At 39.1% G+C, this 27534-nt stretch overlaps 1 protein-coding gene across 1 annotated transcript in view; it reads left to right on the forward strand.

The window, feature by feature from the left end:
* Nucleotides 1–6636: 6636 nt before the first annotated feature.
* Nucleotides 6637–27534, forward strand: part of ENPEP (glutamyl aminopeptidase) — an 83303-nt gene continuing 62405 nt past the window's right edge. Inside the window, exons 1-3 of the mRNA XM_049631041.1 lie at nucleotides 6637–7777; nucleotides 17710–17851; nucleotides 19921–20052. Coding sequence (XP_049486998.1) covers nucleotides 7149–7777; nucleotides 17710–17851; nucleotides 19921–20052 — 903 coding nt within the window. The 5' untranslated portion in view covers nucleotides 6637–7148. The remainder of the gene's footprint in view (nucleotides 7778–17709; nucleotides 17852–19920; nucleotides 20053–27534) is intronic.

Consider the following 27534-nt stretch of genomic DNA (forward strand, 5'->3'; position numbering starts at 1 on the left):
TTCTTTCACTAGGCTAATATTTCTCATCATTTAACTAATAAGCTAGACAGTACCTATACTACGTAGATCACCAAACCAATTTCTCAGCACCCCAGGGCGGGAGGAGCACCCTCAGGGCATTAGAGGGCACAAAGTAATGCAAGAGCCACCCCAGCTCAGCACATGTTCAGGAAGGGGCACTCCCGATGACCTGATAGGTTGGAAGACCAGATAAATAAGCATACCTTATATATTGGACCTTGTAGTACATTGCTTCTTAGAAACAATATTGTGATTTGTTGCCCAGGCTGGTTGCAAGATCTACACAGTCTCAATGTAACCAAAATACAAAATGATTCATGGAGGAGTCTGGACTAACCCACAAATAGTATTAAATTCCTTCTGTTACATTTGGAGGCAGCACGGTGTGGCAAGTAGCAGCTGGGGCTCATAATAACTAACTCACAGAACTGCTGGATTCATTAAAAAGACAGCAAATAAAAGACATCTGGTCCCAAGTATGTACCATGAAGGTTGGTTCCGGGTCATTCCATTTTCTTCTTCTTTCCTTCCACTTGAATGCAATTACATTTACTTACATTTGTTTCTACATTAGTCTGAAGTGCAAATAAAATGACCTTTGGAAAGCAAAATAAAAATATATTCCCCTCCCAGTACAAGTCTGTTCAGAAAGCAATCAAGTTGAAATAGACATACAGAGCAGTGATGATGAAAAATAAGCATAAACTATCAGCACGCAGCTGAATAATCTTTATAAGAACGTGAAGAGAGAAGGCACCTTGCCTTGGCTATGGCCTTCAGGTCTTTATAAAAATGTTGACAGCAATTGGCACAGTATTTTTCATCTATGGATGGCCTTTTTTCTTCTTCTGAGTTACTGCAGTGAAATATACTGCAGCAAAATAAATCCTACAATGAGGGGAGGACAGCATAGGGCAGACATGGCTAGCTGACCCCCAAAGATGCACCCACCCTCTCCTGAAGGGTAGGGTTGTTGGCTGCCTGCCTGTCCCAGCCTCTTGGCTTTTAAAGGGAGTCATGTGACTATTTCTGGCCAGTGAGCCAGAGTAATGCTTAAGTAACTCTTATGAGCAAGAGTAATGCTTAAGACAAAAGCATACTGAAAAGAGTGATAAACAAAAACCAGAAGACATGCTAAGAAAAGAGAGCACCAACAGGAGGAACAACATCCCTGTTCCCCCAAGGATGACTTTGATCGTTTTAATGCAGCTCAAGTCTTTACTCCCAAAGGAAACAACAATTAAAGACAACTTTATTTGATAAAATTAATGTGGTAATTAATAAAGAGATCTTCAAACCAGTGTTAATAAATAAAAATTGGAAAATTATAGTCCTTTCCTCTGAAAGAAATAAGTGATATTCCTGAAGATGAAGACTGGATCTACTAGGATTTTTCTGGAAAACAGGCTCCCAAATCATCGCTAGTATAATTCACTTGGCCCTCTTATAGACTGAAAGAACATTGGGTGAGATGTTTTCCCTACATTAACATGATTTTTTGCAGACTTCTGCAGATAGGAGAGAAGGGACAGAGAAAATATTGCCAAGAATGTTGACACTACAAAGACTGGAAGGGAATGTTGAGTGAATTAAGAACTCTAGGAGGTTTTAACACTCAGAATATACAGCCATTGCTTAGTGCACTGAGAAAATTTATAAAGATAATTTTGAAATTCTTAGAACAACAGAAATCTAGCCTATATTATCACTATTATTTTTCTTTTGTTGCTTCTCTATCCTACCACAGTCGACCCAGTGTATTACTGCACATTAGGGAACCCAATATAAAAGTAGTTTAAAATTACAGAAATAATAAATCCTTTTGGTTTATTTTCTTTGCTTTTCTGAATATTTTCAAAATCTCTACATTCTAAGAACAAAGCAGGGGTGTAAACACATGCCTTTAGAAGTATACACTAAAAATTTTTTAAAATGTCCATATTTTGGGGTACCTGGGTGGCTCAGCCAGTTAAGCCTCTGACTTCAGCTCAGGTCATGATCTCCTGGTCCGTGAGTTTGAGCCCTGTGTTGGGCTCTAGGCTGACAGCTAAGAGCCTGGGACCTGCTTGGGATTCTGTGTCTCCCTCTATCTCTGCCCCTCCCCCCTGCTCGTGCTCTGTCTGTCTCTCTCTCAAGAATAAACATTTAAAAAAAAAATGTCCATCTTTTAAAGTTTATTCTAGAATTCCTTGTCCAGTAAATTTTTGTTAAAAATTAAATATTTATTGGGGTGCCCGGGTGGCTCAGTCAGTTGAGCGTCCAACTCCTGATTTCAGCTCAGGTCATGATCCTGGTTTAATGGGATTGAGCCCAGTGTGGACTGAGTATGGAGACCGCTTAAGATTCTCTCTCTCCCTCTGCCTCTCTTCCCCACTCACATGCTCTCTCTCTCTCTCTCTCTCTCTCTAAAATAATAATAAATACATAAATAAATAAAAATGAAAAAATTTTTAAATATTTATTGAGTCAATATATATTTGTTGAATGACTGAATAGTGGCCTGCAGACACTTTTTGAGAGGTGGGTAAAGTGAACTGATTTTTTCCGGGGCGATCCAAATGAGTAAAAGAAACAAAAAGATTGTTGCTTGTGACTCACGAAACCCTGGTGCCCGTGGGTCACGTGGGTGGGGACTTCATGAACACGATCTGTGTATCCCAGAAATCCCTGCAGAAGGCCATTCAGAATCAGTCCGGAAACAATAAGGAATAGAGAGGACACAAGCCTGTTGTTTCATTGATTTTTATTTTATATTGAATTACATTTGGATATGTGTTGGAGGTTTCTTCTCATCACTATCTTTGAAAATCCTTCTTCTTCCTCTCTCCCTCTCTTCTTCCTTGCCTCTTGACCCTCTTTTTCACTCTCCTCTTCCTCATCTTCACTGCAGTGTAGTTCTCCATATTGTGCCAGTCATTGGACAAATTCATTATGACCGGCCAACCCAAGTTCGGTGTGGCATGCTGAACATTTTCTGTCCTGATATGTGCAGCTATTTTCAGCTGTTGGAAAAAGTTAGTTGAGATCACTTAATCTGAAAACCAATTGAACCCCTTATAACTTTTGCTGAGGCCAAATGAAATATGAAGAATAGGAAATAAAATATCACTGACCAAGGTCACAGTGAACATCACCAGCGTGGGTTTAGCCTTCCCGATCAGCTAAGTCATATGCAATGTCACTCTCCTTTTTCGACTCTAGTGAAACCTTTACCGTTTGGAAATGCCTGGATTGACCATGGGTTTATAGACTTGACATGCCTGATAACAGTGACCCTGTGGCAAGGTGAAGACCAACGGGTTCCCCTCCTCCCCGTTCCCTATGTTATACAGCCCGACTTGCAGATTCTGCTTCCTCCGTCATGATTCTAGCTTGTCATTATTGCCTGTTATTCTGCTAAACCATGGAGTTCAGCTCTGATCAACTAATAGGAGTAAAGATCTACACAAATAGTCACACTGTTGTATTAATTACTGACATTTTTGGAGCTGTTCCTAGTTCTCTGGTGAGTTGGCAGCACCCTATGTCCATACAAGTCCCAGTAGTCTCTGGAGTACATGTAATTCCTGGGACCTAACAAAAATCTTTAAATTAAAGCTCCAAGTGTAAAAGGGAGGTACACATCGTTTATTCAGTATTATAGTGGGTCTCTTGCATCAATCTACCTGCTCTGGAAAGGAATTAGCCAGGAACTCCCTTACCTACTCAAGATCAGGTATGATTTCCATGTCCTCACCTCTAGGGAATTTCTTTCTGATCGTTCTTGAAATTTGAACTGAGTTTATTTTATCTCAACATTTCTGGCATATTATGTCCATGAACGCTTCCCATTCTAGATCCTTGGTGTTCTCTACCCTCCATTCTATTTATCTGTTTGTTTATTCGATAAGCAAACAATGAACATTTATGCTCTATAAGGGACAGATATTGGACTTACTTCCCTGCGTACAAAATGATAACACACATTGTCAAAAGGTATGGGCAGGGGGAGTGTGGTCTACGATCCATAATGAATGGCTTTGCATTCACTCCACTGGCTTGAATCTGCTAAGTGGAAACTGACCAGAGGTAGCCTTTTCAAGTTACCTATGTCCAATGTAGATTTTTCAACACAAGATTCATCAGTATAAACTGTTTAATCTAGGTGAGTGCCTATGATGGTTGATTGGTCTCCTTGTAGGAATAGATTCTCTTTGTCTCTCTCTCTCCTCCATCAGTGGCTGCCCTTGACCTTTGCTGTGGATCTTTCAAGATCAAGAGCCTCCTGCCACAGGCTCGATACTTCAGTGTCAAGGAGAGGAAGGATAGCAAGTGCTACTGCAATGAAATGCAGTGTCATCAAATTATGAGAGCTAGGGGCTTTGTATTTAGTAACCCCTAATAATTTGTTCCTAGATGTGTTCAGTGCACATGCTGGCTCTGCTATCCCCATGTAGCTGGCTGGATGTTTTACATCTACAACATCAGGCAACCCTCTAACATGTGATACTGATAAGATGCAGTGCCCTTCATGGGGTCTAGGCAGCCCTTACGGGTTGATACCAAGATGGTGTGGTAAGAACTGGGGCTGAGACTCAAAATTTACACAAATGGGTGTGTGTGTGTATGCACACACACACTATATACATGGGTTTAAGGTATTTTATTTCCTCTATCAAAAATATTACATTTAAATAATGGGTCCCATATGGTGGGATTTTGGGCAGAATGGGGGAGAGTTTTATAGCAGTTGACCATTTTTTTTTTTAATTTTTTAATGTTTATTTATTTTTGACAGAGAGAGAGAGACAGGGCATGAGTGGCGGAGGGGCAGAGAGAGAGGAAGACACAGAATCTGAAACAGGCTCCAGGCTCTGAGCTGTCAGCTCAGAGCCCGATGCGGGGCTCGAACTCACAGACTGCAAGATCATGATCTGAGCCGAAGTCAGATGCTCAACCCACTGAGCCACCCAGGCGCTCCAGCAGTTGACCATTCTTAATCCCCCTTAAATTCACTTTATCCCAAAAGTCTATTATCTACTTTGTTCAATCTAGCCACAAGAATAGGGCCTGATGGTAACGTTGCTGTCTTTCTAGATGAGGTTGAATTTAAGAGCTTCAGGTGTGTTTGCCTTAGCTGAGACTTTATAGAAATGCTTCCAGTTAAACACAATTTTATGTACATTCTTCCAAATACTTTTAATTTTAGTCATTATGTTGAGATAAATATGATCCACATTTTCCCTTTCATCTAATAAAATGTCAGGTGATCTTTCCAATAAAAAGGGGGTCTCTTAAGGGCTAAAACACAGGGATTTGATTTTTCAAAATTAAACACACTATGATTTAAAAAGTCCAGGATTGTTTCAGAATGTGAAGTTAACAAACACAAGATGAACTTGTAATCTAGAAAAATATATCCCTCTTCCCTTTAATTCTATTTTTATTACTACTATTTTATAAGAAAACAATAGAAATGTACAGAGCAAAATGGACTCTCTTGCTTTTAAAGTCTCCCCCCCCCCCCCCCCCCGCCCTTTTGTTTAGTTGGTACTTTGGAACAGTATAAAGTACCATTTCTCAGGGAGTTCCACGGAACACAAGTCCCACAAAAGTTACCTCACTAAAAATGTTCATCATCAGTTAAATGTAGAAATTACTCAGTAGTATATCCTGTCTGGAGATTTACAATGTATGTTACCATCTGGAGGCTCTGAGAGAATAGAAGTTAGTAAAAGAACGATGTAGTTAGACATATGGACTTTGGACTCAGACAACTTGGGTACAAGCTCCAAGTCTGCTACTTACTGATTGTGTGACCTTGAGCAAGTGCCTTAACCTCTTTATATGTCAGTTTTCCCATCTCTAAGATGGCCATCAAAATAGTACCAACCTTACAGAGTTGTTGGAAGACTTCACTAATAGCTTCGATAATGTACTTAGCAGAGTGCTTGGCACGTAGAAAGCTCTCAAATTTTTGATAATTATTTATTGTATTGTCATTATTAGAGATGGCTTGGGGTCTACACCTTAGCTACTCATAAACATTCAGGTCTCTGCTGTGATTTCCATCTTGACCTTATCATTCAGAGGCGATAGATTTGCACAGATAATGGATCTCCCAACAAGCCAGCTTTCACATCTGGAATCTGCTCCAAACATGATCTACAATTTGAAGTCTAATGAAGCCAATCTCACTCACAGGCAAACTGCAGAGAGGAGTTTATCTACACCAGTTTAGCTATCTAACTTAACAAGTTTATCTTCCTTGTCATTCTGTCCTTCCATCCTTTCCTTTTTATTTTATTTACTATTATTATTATTATTACTTACTTTTTGTTATGCTTTTCAGCTGCAGTACTGCTTTGGCTGATTTCGTGTTCCCCTCCCTCCTTCTATCCAGCATTATACTGAACTGATTTCAGGCAACTTGGCTATGCTTTGTTAACCCAGCAATTTAACAAATAGTTACTGACCACCTAAGTGGTCCTTGAATTTAGGTATCGCTTTGAACATGCAAGCCCAGGATATGACTCCGGTAAAGGCGGAGTCTGAATGTTTTCCTAACATGAGGGGGGGAAAAAACCCGAAAAGAAAACAGCTTCTTTGGCAAGCTACCTGATTAAAGAGCTGAAATTCAAGAAGCCCTCTGGTGAGGAGAGAGAGACTGTGAGCACAACAGGAAGAAGCCATAGACCCAATAGCAAAGGTTGAGTTTTCCTATCGTAAGCACACTTCTTTTTCCATACGCCCTCTCTCTGAAAGCTGCTGACAGAGCTTTGGCAAAGACTCATCCTCCCGCTCCCTGATAAGCTAAGCCCTACTTTATATTTAACTCACTCCTGAGCAGGAGGGGTGGGGTGGGGATGCCTCGTTTATAAGGGGAGCTGTGACAGTCTTCTTCCTCCAGCTCAGCCTGTCTTCTGGAGCCCTTATCCCACCCCCTGGTTTCCGCCTTCATCCTTCAGTGGCCGGTGGGGAACGTGAGGGGAGAGGAAAGAACCAAGGCTGTCAGTGAGGGGTGTGGGAAAAAGGAACACAGGCTGCCAAGCCAGGGAATTCCTAACAATTTAAAAAGGAAGTCAGCTGACGTTAGTTAGTTAAATTTAACATCCTTTTATGTGCAATATTTGACTTTGGAAACAAAAATGAACTTTGCGGAGGAAGAGGCCTCCAAGAGATACTGCATTAAAACGAAACATGTGGCTATTATCTGTGCGGTGGTGGTGGGGGTAGGATTAATAGTAGGACTTTCCGTGGGCTTGACCAGGTCGAATCACTCCACCGGGGACGCTGGGCAGGGCACAGCTCCGGCTCCTTCCCACTCTCCTTCCACCGAGAGCCCGCCACAGGACCAGGGGGTCTGCCCTGCCAGCGAAGATGAAAGTGGAGACTGGAAAAACTTCAGGCTGCCGGACTTCATCAACCCAGTGCACTACGACCTGCAGGTGAAGCCCCTGCTGGAGGAGGACACGTACACAGGCAGCGTGACCATCTCCATCAACGTGAGCGCGCCCACCCGGCACCTGTGGCTGCACCTGCGGGAGACCAGGCTCACCCAGCTCCCGCAGCTGAGGAGGCCCTCGGGGGAGCAGGTGCAAGTCAGGCGGTGCTTCGAGTACAAAAAGCAGGAGTACGTGGTGGTGGAGGCGGGAGAGGAGCTTGCCCCCAGCAGTGGCCAGGATGTCTACCTCCTGACCATGGAGTTCGCTGGCTGGCTGAACGGCTCGCTCGTGGGGTTTTACAGAACGACTTACGTGGAGAACGGACAGATCAAGTAAATATTAACTTTTGCTTCCTTTAGCCTCGGCTCGCCTATTTGTTTTTCATTTCTTTTCCTTTCCTTTTCACTTTCCACTTTTTAATTGTTTCGTTGGTCTGATTGTTTTCTAAACTTGGTTTCAATTCTGCCTGTTCGCCTGGGAGACAAAAACCCATGCCCTGCTGTATTTTCAAAGGCTGTCCTAAAACTTGAAAGTATTGAGTGAGCTGCATGGAGTTCAAAAAAATCAGTGTAACTCTTTTATTTCATCGGGAGAAATCATAATGTACTGCATCCTGTCAGAATGCAGAAACTATCTACAGAAACTACCTCAGATTTTTAAAACACACGTTTGGCAAATTTCACTGCCATTAGTCTTGGGCTGTAGGACAGTGATTTTAAACTGAACTTTAAAAAATATATTACACTAAATTCAAGTGAAAGTCAGTAAATGTCAATTATAATCTTGAGTATTTTTTTTGGAGAAAAGATGTTGAAAGAGTACGTAGAATCCGTGGAATTGTCTCTGTGTCTGTATCTAGGAAGGAAGGCAGGATTATGTCTTTGTTTTATAATGGCCAGAACCATGTTTCACTGATAAATTTTTAATAAACACTCACTGAGTCCACCCATTAGTGGCAGCACACGGATAAATCTTTGGGTTTATTGTCCATCATGCAGTATGCAATGGTAATGCTCCATAAACGATATATTGCAATATAAAAGATATATTAAGTAATTAAAGACATAAAAATATATTAAGTAAGTAATATACGTATTTGTACATTTCTGTGTTTAGCAAAGATGGTTACTTGCCTTGACAATCAATCAGATGCTATTACCAGAACTATGTTAAAGGCATAAACTCTCTCAATGAATTAAAAAAACCCTTCACTCTGTGGGTGTGGCCCTTGCATCAGGAAGGAAAGCTGTACTGAGGTATCACTGAATTGAAACTGCTTTGACCTTGCTTACATGGATTCTTGACAAGATTGGCGAGATAGGGGGGCTCAGGTTCTCAGGGAGGATTGGGAGCCCAAGGTTGTCTGCTTTTATCAGTAGTAGTTGACGCTATCACATTACACAGGATGCCGCCAGTTCTTCGCTGCATACATGGTTTGGGAACAGTTCTGGCACGTACTCAGGAGCCTTAGTTAGGCTAAATGGACCCCTTTTTTGTTTATCTTGCTTTGAAATATTTCAAGCGTATGAGGAAAGTCCATACATTTTTTTATTCCAGCCTCTACATAACATTTTGACAATGCAGGCCTATAGGGGTTCTCATCTACAGTGTCCATATAAGGACGCAGGAGTGAGTTCATTGGGAGCAGCACCTTTCTTTCATATTATAGAGCGACCTGCATGATATTTGATGCACATGCAATTTAAAATACCATCATAGCAGTACGCTTTTTAAGTATACAGTCCAGTGGTATTTTCTGCCTCTTCTTATTGTAAAATTAAACTCCAGGACTGAGTACTGGCTGTTGCATATTATCATTGGGATATTATCATTGCCACCACAACGCAAACTCAACACGAGTGTGCTCAGTAGCAACCAAAATTTCCTGATTTCTGCATATACAACCAGGACTTGAACTTGAATGTCACAGAGAGGAACCAACTGTCTGGGCTGCTTTCCCTCAGATTCAGAGGCAAGAGGAGAGTTGGAGAAGAAGGTAGAGTCAGTTTAGAGCTCCCTGGCATTAATACCCACCTGTCATCTTGCTGGGGACAGAGCTATAGTGAGGCTTAGGAGAAGAAAGTTTGAGAAACTTAAAAGTCACTTTTTCCTACTTTCTGGTCTGTTCCTTGTGATCGGAAGAAACTACTTTTAAAAGGGTCAGAACCTTTGGAATGTTTTTCTGTGCATACCGCTAATACCCGCCACCCTCTCACTGTGTTGTGTAGCATTTCCAGTTGTTCTGTTCCAAACAGAGTTGCCTTCTACTCTCGTCTCCAAAGTGTATACTGTTTTCTTCTCTCTAAGGGTCAGCATTTCCTTCTTGGTGTTTGAGCTACTCTTACACAGCATTTCCCAGCTTGCTGTTCCACAGAGTTCTAGTTGAACAGGATATTAACAGATATTTCCAGAACAAAATCAGGGGAGGGATTCTGTGGCCAAATTAGTTTGGGCAATAATACTAAATACAAAAAAAAAATGTGTTTCCTTTTTTTTTTTTTTTTTAATGATGGAACTTCTGAGAGACTTTTATATAATAACATACATTATGAATCTCTAGAGACTGCCATGAATCTCTGGAGTATGCAGTTTCCCAACTGTGTGAGGCTGTGAAATCTTCTGTGGGTCCCTGAGAGCTGTCCCTCTCTTGTTCACTGTCTAGCACACAGTGAGTACTTCGATATTACTGAATGAATATAAAGAAGCATTTTTATGTAGGCTCTCACATGACTATTGTCCTCTGGCACATGCTGGGACATGCTGCGTAGCCAGAGCCCTTTTCCCGTTATGTAGTCCAACGTCTACCAGTAACCTCTCTGTCTTCCCACTCAGTCAGGACGGACATTTTTTCTGGGTTCCTTTTCTCCCCATCTCCTCAAAAGGAAGAGGAATTGGTAAAAGAAATTTTTTTAACTTAGGACTGCAGTCTTCATATTTCAAGGACTGAGAATCATTGGAATTAGCAGGAATTAGAATTTACAAGAGGGACAGATGGAGGCTAGTTTGGGTTTTCTGGGTATTTACGGCATTGCTAGGATTGAAGCTGAATTCTGATATACTGGTGGGATGTCAAAAGGCAGAGGCAAGCAAGAACATAAAAGCAGATAAAGGAAAGGCACAAGTGAGAAAAGCAGAGTGAGGAAAAGAAATTAGCTTGTAGGAGAGGTTTAGATGAAGAGGTGAGCTGGACATAACTCTGGAAATTTCATTGCGGGGTGTGGGAAAGAAAGGCTAGCTAATGGCAGGCATGTAGGAAAAATTAACTAGCAGCTATTTAGGTGGATGGTGAGGGAAAGAGTTAAGTCCCTGTGGGGGCACATGGGAGATCTTGCAGTGATCCAGGAGAGAGAAGATGGGGATCAGGTAGAACAGTGACTTCAGGACAGACAGAAGAGGACACAGTGGAGAAAATCGTTTGGAGGTGACATGGTCAGGCTTTGAAGACTGCTTGACTGTGAGAAAGAGGTGAGTTAGTTATGTGTACAATATGCCACAGATGTCTGATCTGATAGCTCACACCTTTAACTGATACTGGAAATAGAATGGTAGAACCTGGTTTGGGGGGGAAGGTCATGACTTTGTTGTCAGATGCCTATCAGACATCTAGGAAGACATGTCCAATAGGCATTTGGATACATAAGTCTGAAGCACAAGGTTAGGGCTTATGAGAAAGATTAGGAATTAATGTGAAAACATGGCAAAACAGAAACCAGTGAGGGGTGCCTGTGTGGCTCAGTAAGTTGAGTGTCTGACTTCGGCTCAGGTCATGATCTTATAGTTCATGAGTTCGAGCCCCGCGTCAGGCTCTGTGCTGACAGCTCAGAACCTGGAGACTGCTTCAAATTCTGTGTCTCCCTCTCTCTCTGCCTCTCCCCTGCTCGTGCTCTGTCTCTATCTTTCAAAAGTGAGTAAACTTTAAAAAAAGAAAGAAAGAAACCAGTGAGATGGTTCTAGTTAAGTGTGTGTGTATATGTGTGTGTGTGTGTGTGTGTGTGTGTGTGTATGATATATTTGCACATGCATGGAGATGTGTACTCATTTGTAGGTTTAGTCTTGAAGTTTTAGTTGTAGGTCAGTTTGTTCATTATATTCTTAGACTGATATGTTGAGCTATCAGTATACCTATTATCAATAAACAATATATCTATTTTTGGTCTTGTTGCCTGTTGCAGGAGACATGGTAATTTCCTTTATTTTGGAAGCAAGGAAACAAATTTTACTTGACCTTGAATGTCTTCTACATAGAAAAAAAGCAACTGGAAAATACATTTAAATAATTAACTGGTGCGGTGTCTGGGGTGGCTCAGTTGGTTAAGTATCTGACTTAGGCTCAGGTCATGATCTCACGGTTCACGAGTTCGAGCCCTGCACCGGTGTTTGCTCTGATGGCTCAGAGTCTGGAGCCTGCTTCAAATTCTGTGTCTCTGTCTCTCTCTCTCTCTGCCTCTCCCTCACTTGTGTGCTCGCTCTCTCTCTCCCCCCCCCTCTCTCAAAACTAAATAAATAAATAAGAAAGCAAAGCTAAACCATGATACATTTAAAAAATACTGGTTCATTCAAACCACCATGAAAATATGTTGGAGTCTGAATAATCTAGATGGATTGTCTTGCACTAATCAGCTCCCCTATTTAATTCTGCAGTCCCTTCCTTAGTCTGCATAGCCTCTTAGCAATTGTGGCTGCCTCGTCTCCATCAGAAGGCCTTTGTTGAAGGTTTTCACACAGATCTTGCCATTTATTTTGCTGGTTTAAGTTACTAAATTGCTGAACATAGCCTGAGAGTCTTCATTGGAGATGCCAGATGATATATGAGGTAATCAAGTAAAATTTTTTTTTAAGTAGATTCAGAGTGAACTGGTCTGTGACTTGCATCTCACCTCCTCTTCCTCCAGCTTTCTCTAAAGTCACCTTGATCTGATGTACTCTGAGAAGTCAGAGGGATTTCTTCCCTTTTGTGAATTAATAAACTACACAGAATTGTATTTTTAATGTGCTAGTCTAGTAAGTGACTTATTAACATGACATAGAGAGAGGCCCCTACGGAAAAATGGTTTAGCTCAGCACATTTGCCTGGCATTATAATTATTCAGGACATGCTCACGAGTCACTCCTGAACACATCGTGCTCTTAGCCAGGCTTTCCCCATTAATTTGCAGCACAACACAACTGATTCTAAAAAGAAGAGGTTTTAATCACCGAGTAAAACCTCCCCCAAGAAGGTATGACCTAAAATTGTTTTGCATCTTCTATACCTTGTTTAAAATTTGCATATATTTAGAAAACTTCAGTAACATTGGATGACATTTAGCAGATATAAATAGGGGCTTTTGAGTTCTATAGGAGTTCATGAGAAAAAATAACAAGTTACCATTGAAAAATATTGTTATGTTGCCTACAGTATTTATATACCAAGTACTTTTGTTCCAGGACAGATACTCTTGTTTAATGAATGAATTTTGAAGTCTGTTCATTGTGGAAAGTGCATTAACATACAGCATAGTTAGTCTTCTAGAGTTAAAGGAAATAGGGTGACGTGTATCCTAATCCCATTATGTAAATATGAAGGGAATTTCAAATATATTACTACATGTGATCTATCCCTTATTACCCCCACATAACCCTGTGATGGGGACAGATGTGCTTTGGTTACCAGGCTTTATAGATCAGGACACTAAGAATCTATGTTTTGTGACTGGCACAAGATCGCACTTTAAAGGGCTGAAGTAGGATTGGAATCTAGGAATTTTTACTCTTAGAAGAGGGGTTTCCCCATGAAATCATGGGGAATAAGCCAGAAAACAATACGCATTTTGTAGCCCTTCTGCTTGTTGAGTGTCACTTTACCTTACATCAGTGTAAGTACAGGTCACTATAATTGAGCTACACTCGGTGTGATTAACGTTCACTGATAGGGCCACCAAGATAGACCAAACACAGCACCCAGTGACACCATCAACACCGTTCTGTTCCATTTCCAAAGGCAAGTCTGAGATACCCTAATTTAGGGAAGGATTTTTTGCATACAATCAAGCACAGCCTCTTTTAAAGAGAGAAGGTGAGGAACAACTGAAAGTTCTCTCTGTGGGTGCTTGGGGTGGGGGTGGGGGGTGTATGTGCTCTTGCCCAGAGCAGAAACTGAAACAGAGCATTTAAAAATCTACCAATGGCTATTGCTTAGGACAGTGGAATCCCACTCCCTCCTGCCTCCTCACCCTGCCCCTGTACCCTCTCCCCTTCTTTCTCTCTCTCTCTCTCTCTCTCTCCCCCCCCCCACCCCATCCCCCCCCAACCCAATCCTATTCCCAAATTAGTTAATTGGCTTATTTCTGAGGTGTGACTAAACTGAAACATTCTTGCAGAGAGTGATTTTTCTTTTTCTTCTGCCTCTGGAAGAAATCAGAAGCCCGAAGAATTCAGAAGAAACGGCAGCTGACTAAACATGGGGCTGGGGCTTGGTGGAGCTGATTATAAAACCTTAGTACCCTGGGAAAGTGTGCAGGTTTCTTTATATCCTGATGTGTTTGTAATTCTCTACTGTCTGAACTGTATTAGAAACTTCAATTGACTGAGCTATTATCATCACAAAACTAATCAGGAATTACCTCTGTTGAAGAAGAATACATTCTTGAAGCTTTTTAGGATAACTATTATTTTGAATGAATTTCAAACTTACAGAAAAATTACAAGAATAGTACAAAGATCTCCTAGAAACATTTTACTGAGATTCACCAATGTTAACATTTTGTCCTATCTCCCCTCCCACTCATGCCCCCCCTTCCCGTTAGAGTATTTTGATACATTATTTCCCTTTACATTTTAACATTCAGTATATATTTCTTAAGGGACATTCTGTAACATAACTACAGTGCAGTTATCAAAATCAGAAAATTTAACATTGATATAATATGATTATCCAATCCACAGTCATAATCAAACTTCATCAATTAACCCAAAATGTCCTTCTGAGCTATTTTTCTCAGTCCTGTATCCAGTCTGGATGCATGCATTACATTTAATGTTATGCCTTGTTAGATTCCTTCAAACTGGAACAGTCCCTTAGCCTCTCTTTGTCTTTCATAACCTTGATATTTTTGGAGAGTACAGTTATTTTGAGAATGTCCCCCAGTTTTAGTTTATCTGACTTTCCTCATGATTTAAAAATGCAGGTTTAGCTTTTTTTTTTTTTTTTTTTTTTTTTTTTTTTTTGGGTCAGGCATTTCACAAAAGTGGTGCTGTGTCCCTCTCAGGAAATCCTATCAGGAGACCGATTCCATTGGTTTGACCATTATTAGTGATGCTGTCATTGATCACTTGCTTAAGGTGGTACCTAATACTTCCTCCACTGTAAAGTTACAATTTATCTCTTTGTAAGTAAATTCCAGAGATTCTTTGAAACCATTCAGATATACCTTTCCTCATCAAACTGTCACCCATATGTTTTGGCATCCACTGACAATTTTCTAAGGCCATCATTCCTCCTAAAATCACTAATAGGCAATCTATGTGTGGAAAAAAAACCACAACTTTCCCTTCTCCTCACCACCCATAAATATCTATATCTGTATCTATATCAGAGTAAGGATTCATGGATTCTTATTTTAGTCGATGGGTTATAATTTCATTATTAATTTTGACATTCTAATTCTCCCAGATTCGACCATGGTAGTCCACTCAAGTGGGCCCCTGTGTCCTTTTGACTCGTTCCCATGGTTCTTTGAGAACTTCCTTACTTTTGGGCAAAGCAAAGATGTTCCAGGATCATCTTGGACTCTTGCTGACTCATCACTGGAATTGGCCATTTCTCTAAGGAGTCCTGGTTCCTTTTAGTGGGGAGTGGTATTTAGAACTCATCATCTGGGAACTAGCTTTGCTCATTTGCTCCAAGCTTGTCAGTGCTGCTACTCCCGCTCAGCAGAGAGAACTCAGTTCGTATTTTTATATCCACCTACCTATATCTACACACAAAAATCATTGAATTTACACCAAACCTGCAATTATAATTTAATATGGAGAGACATTCTAGTCTTTCCCCTTTCCAAATTTATAACTCTCTTCCCCAACAGTGAGAAACCTGCTTTGCATTATCCTCTTTTATTTATTTATTTATTTATTTATTTATTTATTTATTTATTTTCATTTGCTCAAGCCATTAGAACACAGAGAATGTTGTTTCTGAATTGCTAACACATACTACTAGAAAACACAAACTTACTTACTGGAACTTAGTATTCATTTAGAATTATTTTTAGGGAAAATGTTCATATGTTAAACACACAAATCTAATGGACACATCTTTGTTACCCATATCTCTAATAATATAGAAATTTTTTTCAGTCATCCAAGAAAGTTCCCTCCCTCAGGCAACAGTCTCCCAAAAGACAGACGCTTTTCTGGTTTTACTTTTTACAGATTAGTTTTCTTGGCTGAGTTTTTTTTTTTTTTAATGTTTTTATTTATTTTTGAGACAGAGAGAGACAGAGCATGAACGGGGGAGGGTCAGAGAGAGGGAGACACAGAATCTGAAACAGGCTTCAGGCTCTGAGCTGTCAGCACAGAGACCGACGCGGGGCTTGAACTCACGGACTGCGAGATCATGACCTGAGCCGAAGTCAGCCGCCTAACTGACTGAACCACCCAGGCGCACCTTGGCTGAGTTTTTAACAGGAAATTATTATATCTAGAGAGGTTTTTTTTTTAAGAAATTAAAAAAAAATATATTCATTTCTTACACGTGGATGTTGACCTATGGCATATTATCTTTTGGATAAATTAATGTATATAATACATCCTTAAACCAAAATGAAATGCAGACTCTTACCATGGCCTCTGCTGACTAGTCAAACTTCTTTGGCCCCAGTCCCTCTATGTCAGCGGACACCTTTCAGCCACACTGGACACCATTCAGGTCCTCAACCACATGAAATTCTTTTCCACTCTAGAGCCTGTGCACTTTTCTGTTCTCTCTGCTAGGATACAATTTTCTTATGCTTCCCCTGTCTGACTTTTTCTCATCATTCAGACCTCAGGAAACCATTACCTACTCCAAGAGATTGTCCCTGACTATTTTACCTAACGGTGCCCACAACTTTTCCTAGGTTTTTCTGTCACTTCCCCTGTTTTATTTTCCGTATACCTCTTATCACTCTTCTATGTGCTTATTTAGTCTTTGTTGTTCCCTCAGCACCTAGAATAATGCCTGGCAAATGTGTTTGTGTGTGTACGGCAGGGAGAGGGATGGGGTGGGTGGGTAAGGAGCGTGGACGGAAAGGGTTCGATAAATATTGGATGAATGAATGATCTAATACTTTAGCTTTGTATTCTTTATGATATGCCTGAAGGACAAAATATTTTCCTTAGCCAAATTATTAACAAATATGTCAACATTTCTGTACTCCCCCTTTCTTTTATGCTTTTTACTTTGCTTACTCTTCTAATGAGCAAGTGTGCAATATTTTACTGTGATATAACTACCTTTAAAAAGTATATATTCATTGATTTTTTGAGCAGTTACTCAGAAAAAAATGTTATTTCCACTTTGAAATGATGGAAATATTAAACATTAACATTTTAATTTACAAAGGCATTTGCCTAGTTAGAGCCATAAAAAATGCTCTTTTCAAAAGTGGGTTTTCCTGCTTTTCAAAATGCTCTTTTTTCAAAAGCAGGTTTTCCACCTGGTCAAAGGTTATTTCACCTGGGAGATTACTCAGAGCACTGCCTTTGCATAGAAATGAAATTGGAGTCTGTCCCTGGTGCAACATAAATAAGAAAGAATGTGCCATTAGGGACAGGAGCTGGGGACTCTGGAAGATACTCCTCTGCTCTGTGACAGGACACAGCTGTTCACTCTCAGAAGGACAATTAGAAACAACTCCTTGAGTTTGGCTTTGTTGTTTATCTACTTGTTGCTTGATGGCTTTTGAGTGGAAAAAGTGACAGTTCATAATTGGATTTATTTTTGCTTATCTACAGTTCACAGATTTTTAGTTATGGCACCAAAATATCAAACTATTCATATAAAATATCTAAATCTGGAAACTTCCAGATTTTCATTTATTTGTTGACCTAAAAATTCCAAGAAAGGCTTTGACAACTATTTGATAGTTTTCTGGATAGAAGGTCATTTTAAGACCTGCAATATAATTACATAGTAGTTATAAATACACGCAGCTGTAATTACATAGTTGACTTTTTCTATAGGAATAGAAACACAGGGACTGTGAGAAGAGGTGACATGTATTTTGTTTGTGTGTTTGTTTCTAAGGAGCATAGCAGCCACTGATCATGAACCAACAGATGCCAGGAAATCCTTCCCTTGTTTTGATGAGCCCAACAAAAAGGCAACCTATACGATATCCATCATCCACCCCAAAGAATATAAGGCAATTTCAAATATGCCAGTGGAGGTAAGTCCTTTAAAAAATTTTTTGTTTCTGCAGATCGTCTGTTTAAAATAGCAGGTAAATTATCTTATTTACTATGAGAGAACCCAATGAATTCTAAAATTAAATGTGCCCTCATAGTTCATTAGAGGCTTGAAAATTCATTTTGACAACCTCTTTTCTTGGAGTCCTAGAAGTCTTTAACCTGACATATCCTAGTCTAGTCAAAAAGCCATGGTTGGGTTCCAAGCAAGAGTGAATACAGTTGACCCTCATCGGCTGGGCTCTGCTTAACTGAAACAACCCCCTAGTCATGACAGACTAATGGCAAACTCATGGAATTAGAGACTTAAAAATATTCTTGGGCCCAGTGCCTATTCTTGATTTTCAGATAAATAGAAGCCCAGTGTTTAAGATTGACCTACTGCAGAAAACCATCACTTAAATATTGGAGTAAAGAAGCCAACTCCAAGGAAACTCATGCCCAAAGATTTTCTAGTGAACAAATAGTGATCATGAAATGTTAAAAAAAAAAAAAAAAAAAAAAAAAAAAAAAGTAGGCTCCAGTAAGTTCTGTCTGTGTAATTACTGGCATAAGACTTTTTCCTCCATTACTGCCCCTCAACCACAGAAAGAGTAATGTAGCTAACTAAAGTTGGGGATTATTGTACCTTATACATAGAATAAATGCACATATATTGACATGTAAAAGGGTAAGTCTCATCCTTATATATAATTGTCCTCTAACTGATACCAGAAAAAAACCCTGCTTAAATTATATCTGCCATTGTTCTGATCCACTGTCTGAAATGTCATCATTGAAATTCATCCCTCTTAATGACCAGTATTCCTCAGAAAAGCAAGAACAAAGTAAAACCAACAAAAGCTTTAAGAGGGTTCAAAAGTAAATTGTCAGCTATCCATGCCTTGCAATGTGAATTAGTTGATCAATTTGTTTTATTCTGGTGTCAGGCACCTGAGCAGTTGAGCTTTGACTGGAGAAAAAAGAGAAAAGGATAAACTAAAAGAGTCTGGCACACTGACCCAAAAGGCTGGGCCAGGGTAAAAGATCCTTTCAATGTTTGGTCGGGATGGGAAGGGCAGGTGGGAGAAGAAAGGATGCAAACCTTACCAACTTCTGCTTAAGACCTCTCAGAGGACCTTTTCATTTTGCAGAATATATTCTTCACCTCTTGCTAGTTCCAGACAATAGTCCTGGAAGAAGAAGGATATTGGGTCATTAGGAGTTCTCACTAGTGGTGGTTACTAGAGTAACTTTGCTGACGTTCAGATACTTCTCTACAAGCCCTTGCACACACATGCTTGCTTGTCAATGAGGCATCGATTCTAGTCCAACCTTCCTCACTTAATCCCCTTTGAAAGCTTCCCACTGCAGTGACTTACTGTGTGACTACAAGGCACATGGAAATATTTAAACAGTGGGTAGCATGAATTGGGCAAGTATATGTGGATGGAATATTAGGCCTGGTGATTGGGGAAGAGGAAGGCAAAGCCGGCATGGGCAGAAAACCAGACAGATGGAGTCAGTAGTGGCATCAGTAATGAAATTCTTCTGTCCGTGATAATCAAGACAGTGACTTTAGTGATGATACCTTGGGTCTTTGATGTAGGCATCCGAGATGGAAAAGAGAACCCAACATCCTGCTATGCCTGGTACAGCAATTGCCCTCCCTGAACAAACATTTGCTTAGTTCTTCCTTTGTGTGAGGCATTGGGCACTAGCCTTTTCTTCATTGACAGATCTGCTATCCCCTCAAATATCATGGTTGGGATTGTATATTTAATGTAGAAAGACAAACGAATTCCTATATCCTAGTCAAAGTTGTGTTTTCCCTGAGAAACCTCATACAGTGTATAGTTCAATCACTCTTTCACAGGTCTAAAAATTAAGTGCCATTTCTGTTAGTCTTTTTCAATATCACCATTCATGGGTAAGAGGAAGTTTTACCCCTAAGCTTTGACAAAGGACTTCTGACTAAAACTCCAGGTTTGGAGGAATCATTTGTTTGTCTTGTCTGTGACTGATCTTGTCTGTGACTGATAAATAAAAGATTATCTTTTGTTTCCAATAGAAAGAAGAGTCAGTGGACGATAAATGGAATAGAACAACTTTCAAGAAGTCCGTCCCTATGAGCACCTACCTGGTGTGCTTTGCTGTACATCAATTTGACCGTGTTGACAGAATATCTAAAAGGGGAGTACCTGTGAGTCCCATTATATATTTTTTATTTTTTTAAGTTTATTTATTTCGAGAGAGAGAGAGAGAGAGAGAGAGAGCGAGCAGAGGAAGGGCAGAGAGAAAGGGAGAGAGAGAGAATCCCAAGCAGGCTCCACAGCATCAGCACAGAGCCCGATGCGAAACTTACCTGACTGAGCCACCCAGGTGCCCCGAGTCCCATTATATTTTTAAAAATTTCCTACCTAGGGATTTGTGATTAATTTTCTATTTTTTTAATGTTTCCCTCCCACTTAACAGACTAGGAAAGCCCATTCGTCATCAGGGTCTATGAGCTTGATGATAGATGCACTGAAAATATTGAAAATCATAAGCTGAAAGGACACATGTGAAAAATAAACACGACAGACATAGGAATGAATAGTTCTGAATTCTTTCAAAGGGAAAATTCACTATAAATCTAAAGCTAGCTCCCAAGTATATCAGCACAAGTATATTAAAATATTTGAGCATGCCCAGTTTAGTGAAGTGGTTAGTATATGTGTTTGGGTGGGGTCCTGAATGGAGGCCAGAGAGGAAGGAGGAAACCATAGGAAGATGAATATCCTTCAAAGTTTGTGATGCCATTCCTATATGCAATTCAAAATAAGATAAAAACAAAGTGTCAAAAAGCATATTTTTACAGTGTAAGAGATAAATAAGCTTTTAGAAATCAAGATGATTAATTCAATAATTTTCTTTTGAAAACACAAATACTTTTACCTAATTATTCTTCTCATTCTGAAGGCTCCCATTTTGCTCATGCCCTAAACACTTGCTTAATCTGATTTTCTTTCCGTTAGTCCACCTCTGTGCTATCTATTTTATATATATATTTATATTTATATATACATATATATATAAATATATATACACACACACACATATATATTTATATATATATATAAATATATTTATATATATATAAATATATAAATATATTTATATATATATACACACACATATATATAAATATATATATATATACACACACACACACATATATATATATTTGCAATATAACTTTATAAGGAAAAAAAACATCACTCCTATTTTACAGATGAGAGAGTCGAAACTTAATATGTTTAAGTAATTTGCTCAAGATCACCCAACTGGCAAGTGGTGGATACTGTATGCTGCTAAACCTTCTGAAATATGATATTCTGAAAATATCTTTACCTCTTCACCAATCACTGGAGGGAAGGGATGAATTCCTCCATTTCCTGTGACACTATCTCCTAAGGAAATTTACCTTAATGTTGGTATAGTAGGAGTCGAGGGTGGTTTCCAGCATGCTGCCTTTACTGTAACCAAATAATAGCAAATGAGGGAATGTCCTAACACCTTTTCAAAGGGGTTGTATATCAGGATGAATTTTGTCATCCCTTACCACACGTGTTGCTTTGATGTGACCTTCAGTCATGGTAAAGAGCACTGCCGGGGGCTAATAGATAATAGCAGGGGTAAGAAAGAAATGCTGCTAGAAAGAGGAAATTGTTTTTTCTATATTGTGCTGAATGTCCTTGCTGGCACTCCTCCTGCTTAACATAGAGGTGAAAGCAGTAGTTCAGCTTGGTTTTTCTTACAGACTCCTCACAGTCATAGAATTTTTATCTGCAGGTGCTTTCTTCATCACCTGCAATTCAGTTGCATGAATGTTTTTCATCATGTGCAGGTGTGTTCTACACCAATTTTTTTAAAAACCTAATGATTGCTTTTTGGGCAAGTTTTTTATTTTGGGTGGAAATGACAAGGCGAAGCAGAAGGCTTAAACAATTCTCTAGTGATGATGTAATTGCATAAAAAGAAAATGTAGGGGCACCTGGGTGGCTCAGTTGGGTAAGCGTCTGACTTCGGCTCAGGTCATGAACTCATGGTTCATGAACTCCAGCTGTATGCTGTCAGCACAGAGCCTGCTTCAGATCCTCTGTCCCCCTCTCTCTGCCCCTCCCCCACTCATGCTCTCCCTCAAAAATAAATAAGCATTTAAAAAAATAATAATAATAAAAGAAAAAGAAAAAGAAAATGCAGTCAACTCATCAGCAACCGACAGCGTACTTGGAGTTATTTCCTATAGTGACGGTGAGTTTGCATTTCCAATGCACCTGGTCCTCTGACCAAGGATATTTATTTGTAAGGTGTGATAGTGGCTGGATGAGTCATCAGAGCCCATACCAGTTAGTTAGCTGAGCTCTAATGGTGGATTTTGTATGAAGGTTTTAGATGACATAATGGAAAATACAATTTGGCAGAAGATCCCAATGGTATCTTTGAGTGGTAAATATTTCTTAAATATCAGAGCTGAGTGCATACTATTCTGTTGTAAATTTGGTTAAGTTTTCACCATTTGGGTGGGAAATGAGTATTGTAATAATATATTGCTTTCTGATGATCTATTTGGTAAAAGGGAAACAGAATGCTATAATTTCTTTGGACACTTTCCAGAGATTCTGGGTTGGGAGAATTCAGTGAAAGTGAAACATGGAGCTAAACAAAGTAGGGGCCCTTCCCTTCCACCCCATCTACAGAAGACAGGCAACCAGATTTTTCCCTCCTGCAAAACCTGGTAGGGCTGTTTTCTACAAAAGGTAGACAGAACCCTTACTAGAGAACTTGCAAGGCATCTAGTATGAATGCCAATTTATGGTAAATTCTGCCTCATTGACATTTAAGAGGTTCCCTGCCTGGCTTTTCCTACCCACTCACTCTAAATTGAAATCTAACAGTTAACACTCAAGCACAGGTACCCCAGTACAATCTCCCATTCTAGAAAAAATTAAGGGGAAACTGATCTACTTAAATATACTTAAATGTGACATCAATGGAAATGCAAACCAGCCTCAGTACTACATTCTTAGAGCTGAACAGACAACTTAAGATAAACAGGCATCTGAGGAAAACAAACAACATAAAAGAAAATCCAAGGCAAATAAACAAAAAAACACTCTGGGGGCCAATAGTAATGATTGGGGAAACTAAAGAGAATTCCCAAAAAAGCCATAAAAAATTGAACTTTCTCACCTGTACAACCTTTAATTATTACTCTCAGATTCAAGAAGATGTGATCATCATAAAATAGAAAGCTATGAGAAAACAATCAGAAATCAGTAGTTCAAGTTTAAAATAAAACATGATTTCCAGAGCATAATCTGGCTCTGATCCCCAGTAACCCGTTACTAATTACCAATAAGCTTATGGCTTCAGTCCTGCCATCTGCTTTGTATTTTTATCAAGTTCATGGAGATATTTATGTTGTTTAAAGTCCTGATATGTCTTGTGGGTTTTCCATTTTTCCATTGCATCTATCATTTCAGTATGTGGGGGTACATCAAATTTTTAATTTACTGTGCCATCTCGACCCAAAGTCCCTATACTTCTATTTCAGTTTTTAAAAAGTGGAACTAGGTAGCTTTTGTGTAATACAATACTTTTAGTAGAAACTTCATGAATTAAAAGATTCTTTGCTTCTGACAGTATTATTTTGGTACATTAATCACTTGCTATTCATAATCAGATTATATTGTGCAATCAACAATCAGTACTACCCTGATTAAACCCTTGGGTATGTTCACCATTCTGGCAAAAGTTCCTTTATATCAATAAACGTAGAATCCAGACCTATGTTCTTCTGAATTGTTTACAAGCAGATATTATTTACACAGCAGGTATTAGTAGTTGAACCGTTCGTTATGCTTAAAATGTCCTTGCTGCTCATGAGAAAAAATTGGAATAGAGGATTCATCCCAAAAAAAAAACTGTTAAGAAGAAAGGTAACTGAGTTTGGAAGGTAGCTCAAAAGACTTTTAACTTTGTATATTTCCTTTATTGAATATTATTTGCAATGCATTTTGATTCAGTCCTGAAAAATAAAATTTAGCAATAATTGAGGCTAGCCTTTGATGGAAAGACTCTTTACAACTCTATTGGTAAGAAATCTCCTGAGGACTTTTTCAGGTTTAGTTGATTGTTTCAGGGTTTTAAAGTCAGTAAAATCTTTAAGTAATATCTTCAGGTATTTATCCAAAGAAAATGAAAATACTAACTTGAACAGATATATGCACCCCTGTGTTCATTGCTGCATTATTTTTAAAATTTAATTTAATTATTATATTTTATTTATTTTTATTTTAAATTTTATTTAAATCCAAGTTAATTAAGATATAGTGTAATAATGGTTTCAGTTATGTATAACACCTAGTGCTCATCCCAACAAATGTCTTCCTTAGTACCCATTCAGCCCATTCCCCCCACCCACCTCCCCTCCAGCAACCCTCAGTTTGTTCTCTGTATTTAAGGGTTTCTTATGGTTTGTCTCCTTCCCTATGTTCATATGTTTTATTTCTTAAATTCCACATATGAGTGAAATCAAATAGTATTTGTCCTTCTCTGACTTTTTTTGCTTAGCATAATACATTCTAGTTCCATCTGCATTGTTGTAAATGGCAAGATTTCATTCTTTTTGATGGCTGAGTAATATTCCACATCTTTATCCATTTACCAGTTGATGGACATTTGGGCTCCTTCCATAATTTAGCTATTATTGATAGTGCTTCTGTAAGCATTGGGGTGCATGTGACCCTTCAAATCAGCACATCTGTATCCTTTAGAAAAATACCTAGTAGTATGATTGCTGGGTTGTGGGGTAGTTCTATTTTGAATTTTTTGAGGAACCTCCATACCGTTTTCCAGAGTGATTGTACCAGTTTGCATTCTCACCAACAGTGCAAAGTGTTCCCCTTTCTTTGCATCCTTGCCAACATCTGTTGTTTCCTGAGTTGTTAATTTTAGCTATTCTGACAGGTGTGAGGTGGTATCTCATTGTGGTTTTGATTTGTATTTCCCTGATGATGAGGGATGTTGAACATCTTTTCATGTGTCTGTTAGCCACCTGGAGGCCTTCTTTGGAAAAATGTTTATTCATGTCTTCTTCCCATTTCTTCACTGGATTATTTGTTTTTTGGAGGGTGTAGAGTTTGATAAGTCCTTTATAGATTTTTGGATACTAACCCTTTATCTGATATGTCATTTGCAAATATCTTCTCCCATTCTGTAGGCTGCCTTTTAGTCTTGTTGATTCTTCCCTTTGCTGTGCAGAAGCTTTTTATCTTGATGAAGTTCAATAGTTCACTTTTGCTTTTGTTTCCCTTGCCTCCAGAGACATGTGTAGTAAGAAGTTGCTATGGCCAGGGTCAAAGAGGTTGTTACCTGTTTTCTCCTCCAGGATTTTGATGGTTTCCTGTCTTACATTTAGGTCTTTCATCCATTTTGAGTTTATTTTTGTGTATTGTGTAAGAAAGTGGTCCAGGTTCATTGTTCTGCATGTTGCTGTCCAGTTTTCCCAACACCACTTGCTGAAGAGACTGTCTTTTTTCCATTGCATTGTAGCATTATTTACAATAGCCAAGATATGTGAACAACTTAAGTGTCTGTTGATGGACAAGTGTATAAATACACACACACACACGCACACACACACTCAGAAATATTATTCAGCCATTAAAGAAGTCTTGCCACATGTTACAACATAGGTGGATCTCAAGGGCATTATGCTAAGTGAAGTAAGTCAGAGAAAGACAAATACTGTATGATTTCACTTACATGTGGAAGCTAAAAAACAAAAATAAAAACAAACCAAGAAAACAGGCTTGTAGTTACAGAGAATATATTGGTTGTTGCCAGAGGAGGGGGTGGGAGGTACATATAATGGGTGAAGGGGGTCACAAGGTACAAACTTCCAGTTACAAAATAAATAATTTATGGGGGATGAAAAAATAAATGAAATCACTGGATTCTACTCTAGAAAAACAATTAGTACAAAATGTAGAGATTATATGACTTTTGAATTAACTCCCAAACTATCAATAAAATGTACTTCTATTGTTTATATAGGAGTCAAATTTTGGGAAGCAATATCCTTGGTAAACATGTCATTAACCTCTTAGGTTAGTTCAAAGTCTTCTGTTGGGCTGTATTGCATTCCATTTTCAAATCCACAACAACGTGGATTATGAATATATTTTTAAGTTATAGGTTTAATACCCATACATTATAGAAAATGTGGCTGGAAGAAAGCAAGTAGAAAAAAGGAAAATTAGGGGCGCCTGGGTGGCTCAGTCAGTTGAGTGTCCGTGTTCAGTTCAGGTCATGATCTCACAGTTTGTGAGTTCAAGCCCCGCATCAAGCTCTGTGCTGACAGCTCAGAGCCTGGAGCCTGCTTCGGATTCTGTGTTTCCCACTCTCTCTGCCCCTCCCATGCTCATGCTTTGTCTCTGTCTCTCAATAACAAATAAATGTTAAAAAAAAAAAAAAAGGAAAAAGGAAAATTACCTATATTACCATATATAAAAATCATTCTAAGTTAATAGTTTTGTGATGCCATCTGAAGTACATTTGACCTATGACCTCAATAACTTTGCTAGACTTTTTAGCTTGGCACTAGTCTTCCAGGAACCAAATTCAGGACAAATTAAATGGTAAGAGTGATCCTGTTCCTGAGAAACAGTAAGTTCTAATTAGGACTTGGGTTTCTTTGGGCTTTTGACCTCTGTCTTTTGTAAAGAGGGATGTGCAAAAAAGGAGCAGTTACTTTGCTAGAGATTAATTCAACTGTAGTCAAATTCCTTGGCTTTCATGATCAGACGGAGGAAGTTGAGGGGGACTACTCACTAAGAGAGGCTGGTATTGTCCATTTAATTAGTTTTATACTATAACCATATTAATTTGATTGACTCAGTGGAAGAGGTTGTATTGTGCCTGCTTCCAAAATGTTATAGGATGATTCCTGAATAGAATTATACCTTTGAATGAATCCTTCCTACTGCCTGTGTCTTCTTACTTGCTTCTGGCTTGGTCCATTTGTCTGGACTGGAAAGATTGAGGGCAGGGAATATGTATATCATGGGGCTTTTAAAAATAAACTTTATATTTTAGAGCAGTTTTTGGTTTTATGCCATGGATTTTAATTTATGCATTCTCCTACATGGAAATAGTCTTCTTAGAAATAAGTTTTATTGTTTTCATACTCCTATATTTTTAAACTTCTTATTTTGAAATAATTTTAGATGTACAGGTGTTGCAAAGATACAAAAGAATTCCCATGTAACATTTACCCAGCTTCCTCCAAAATTAACATCTTACAAAACCATTTATCATACATTCATCAAAACTAAGATATTAGCATTTGTACAAAACTATTAACTAGACTACAGACTTTATTTTAATTTTACCAGTTTTTCCACTAATGTGTTTTTTCTGTTCCAGGATCCAATAGATTATACTACTTCATATTTAGTCATGATGTCTCCTTAATTTTGTCTAGTCTTGGGGCGCCTGGGTGGCTCAGTCGGTTAAGCGGCCGACTTCGGCTCAGGTCACGATCTCGCGGTCCGTGAGTTCGAGCCCCGCGTCGGGCTCTGGGCTGATGGCTCAGAGCCTGGAGCCTGCTTCCGATTCTGTGTCTCCCTCTCTCTCT

Source organism: Panthera uncia, chromosome B1, assembly GCF_023721935.1.
Source record: "Panthera uncia isolate 11264 chromosome B1, Puncia_PCG_1.0, whole genome shotgun sequence".
NCBI lineage: Eukaryota > Metazoa > Chordata > Mammalia > Carnivora > Felidae > Panthera > Panthera uncia.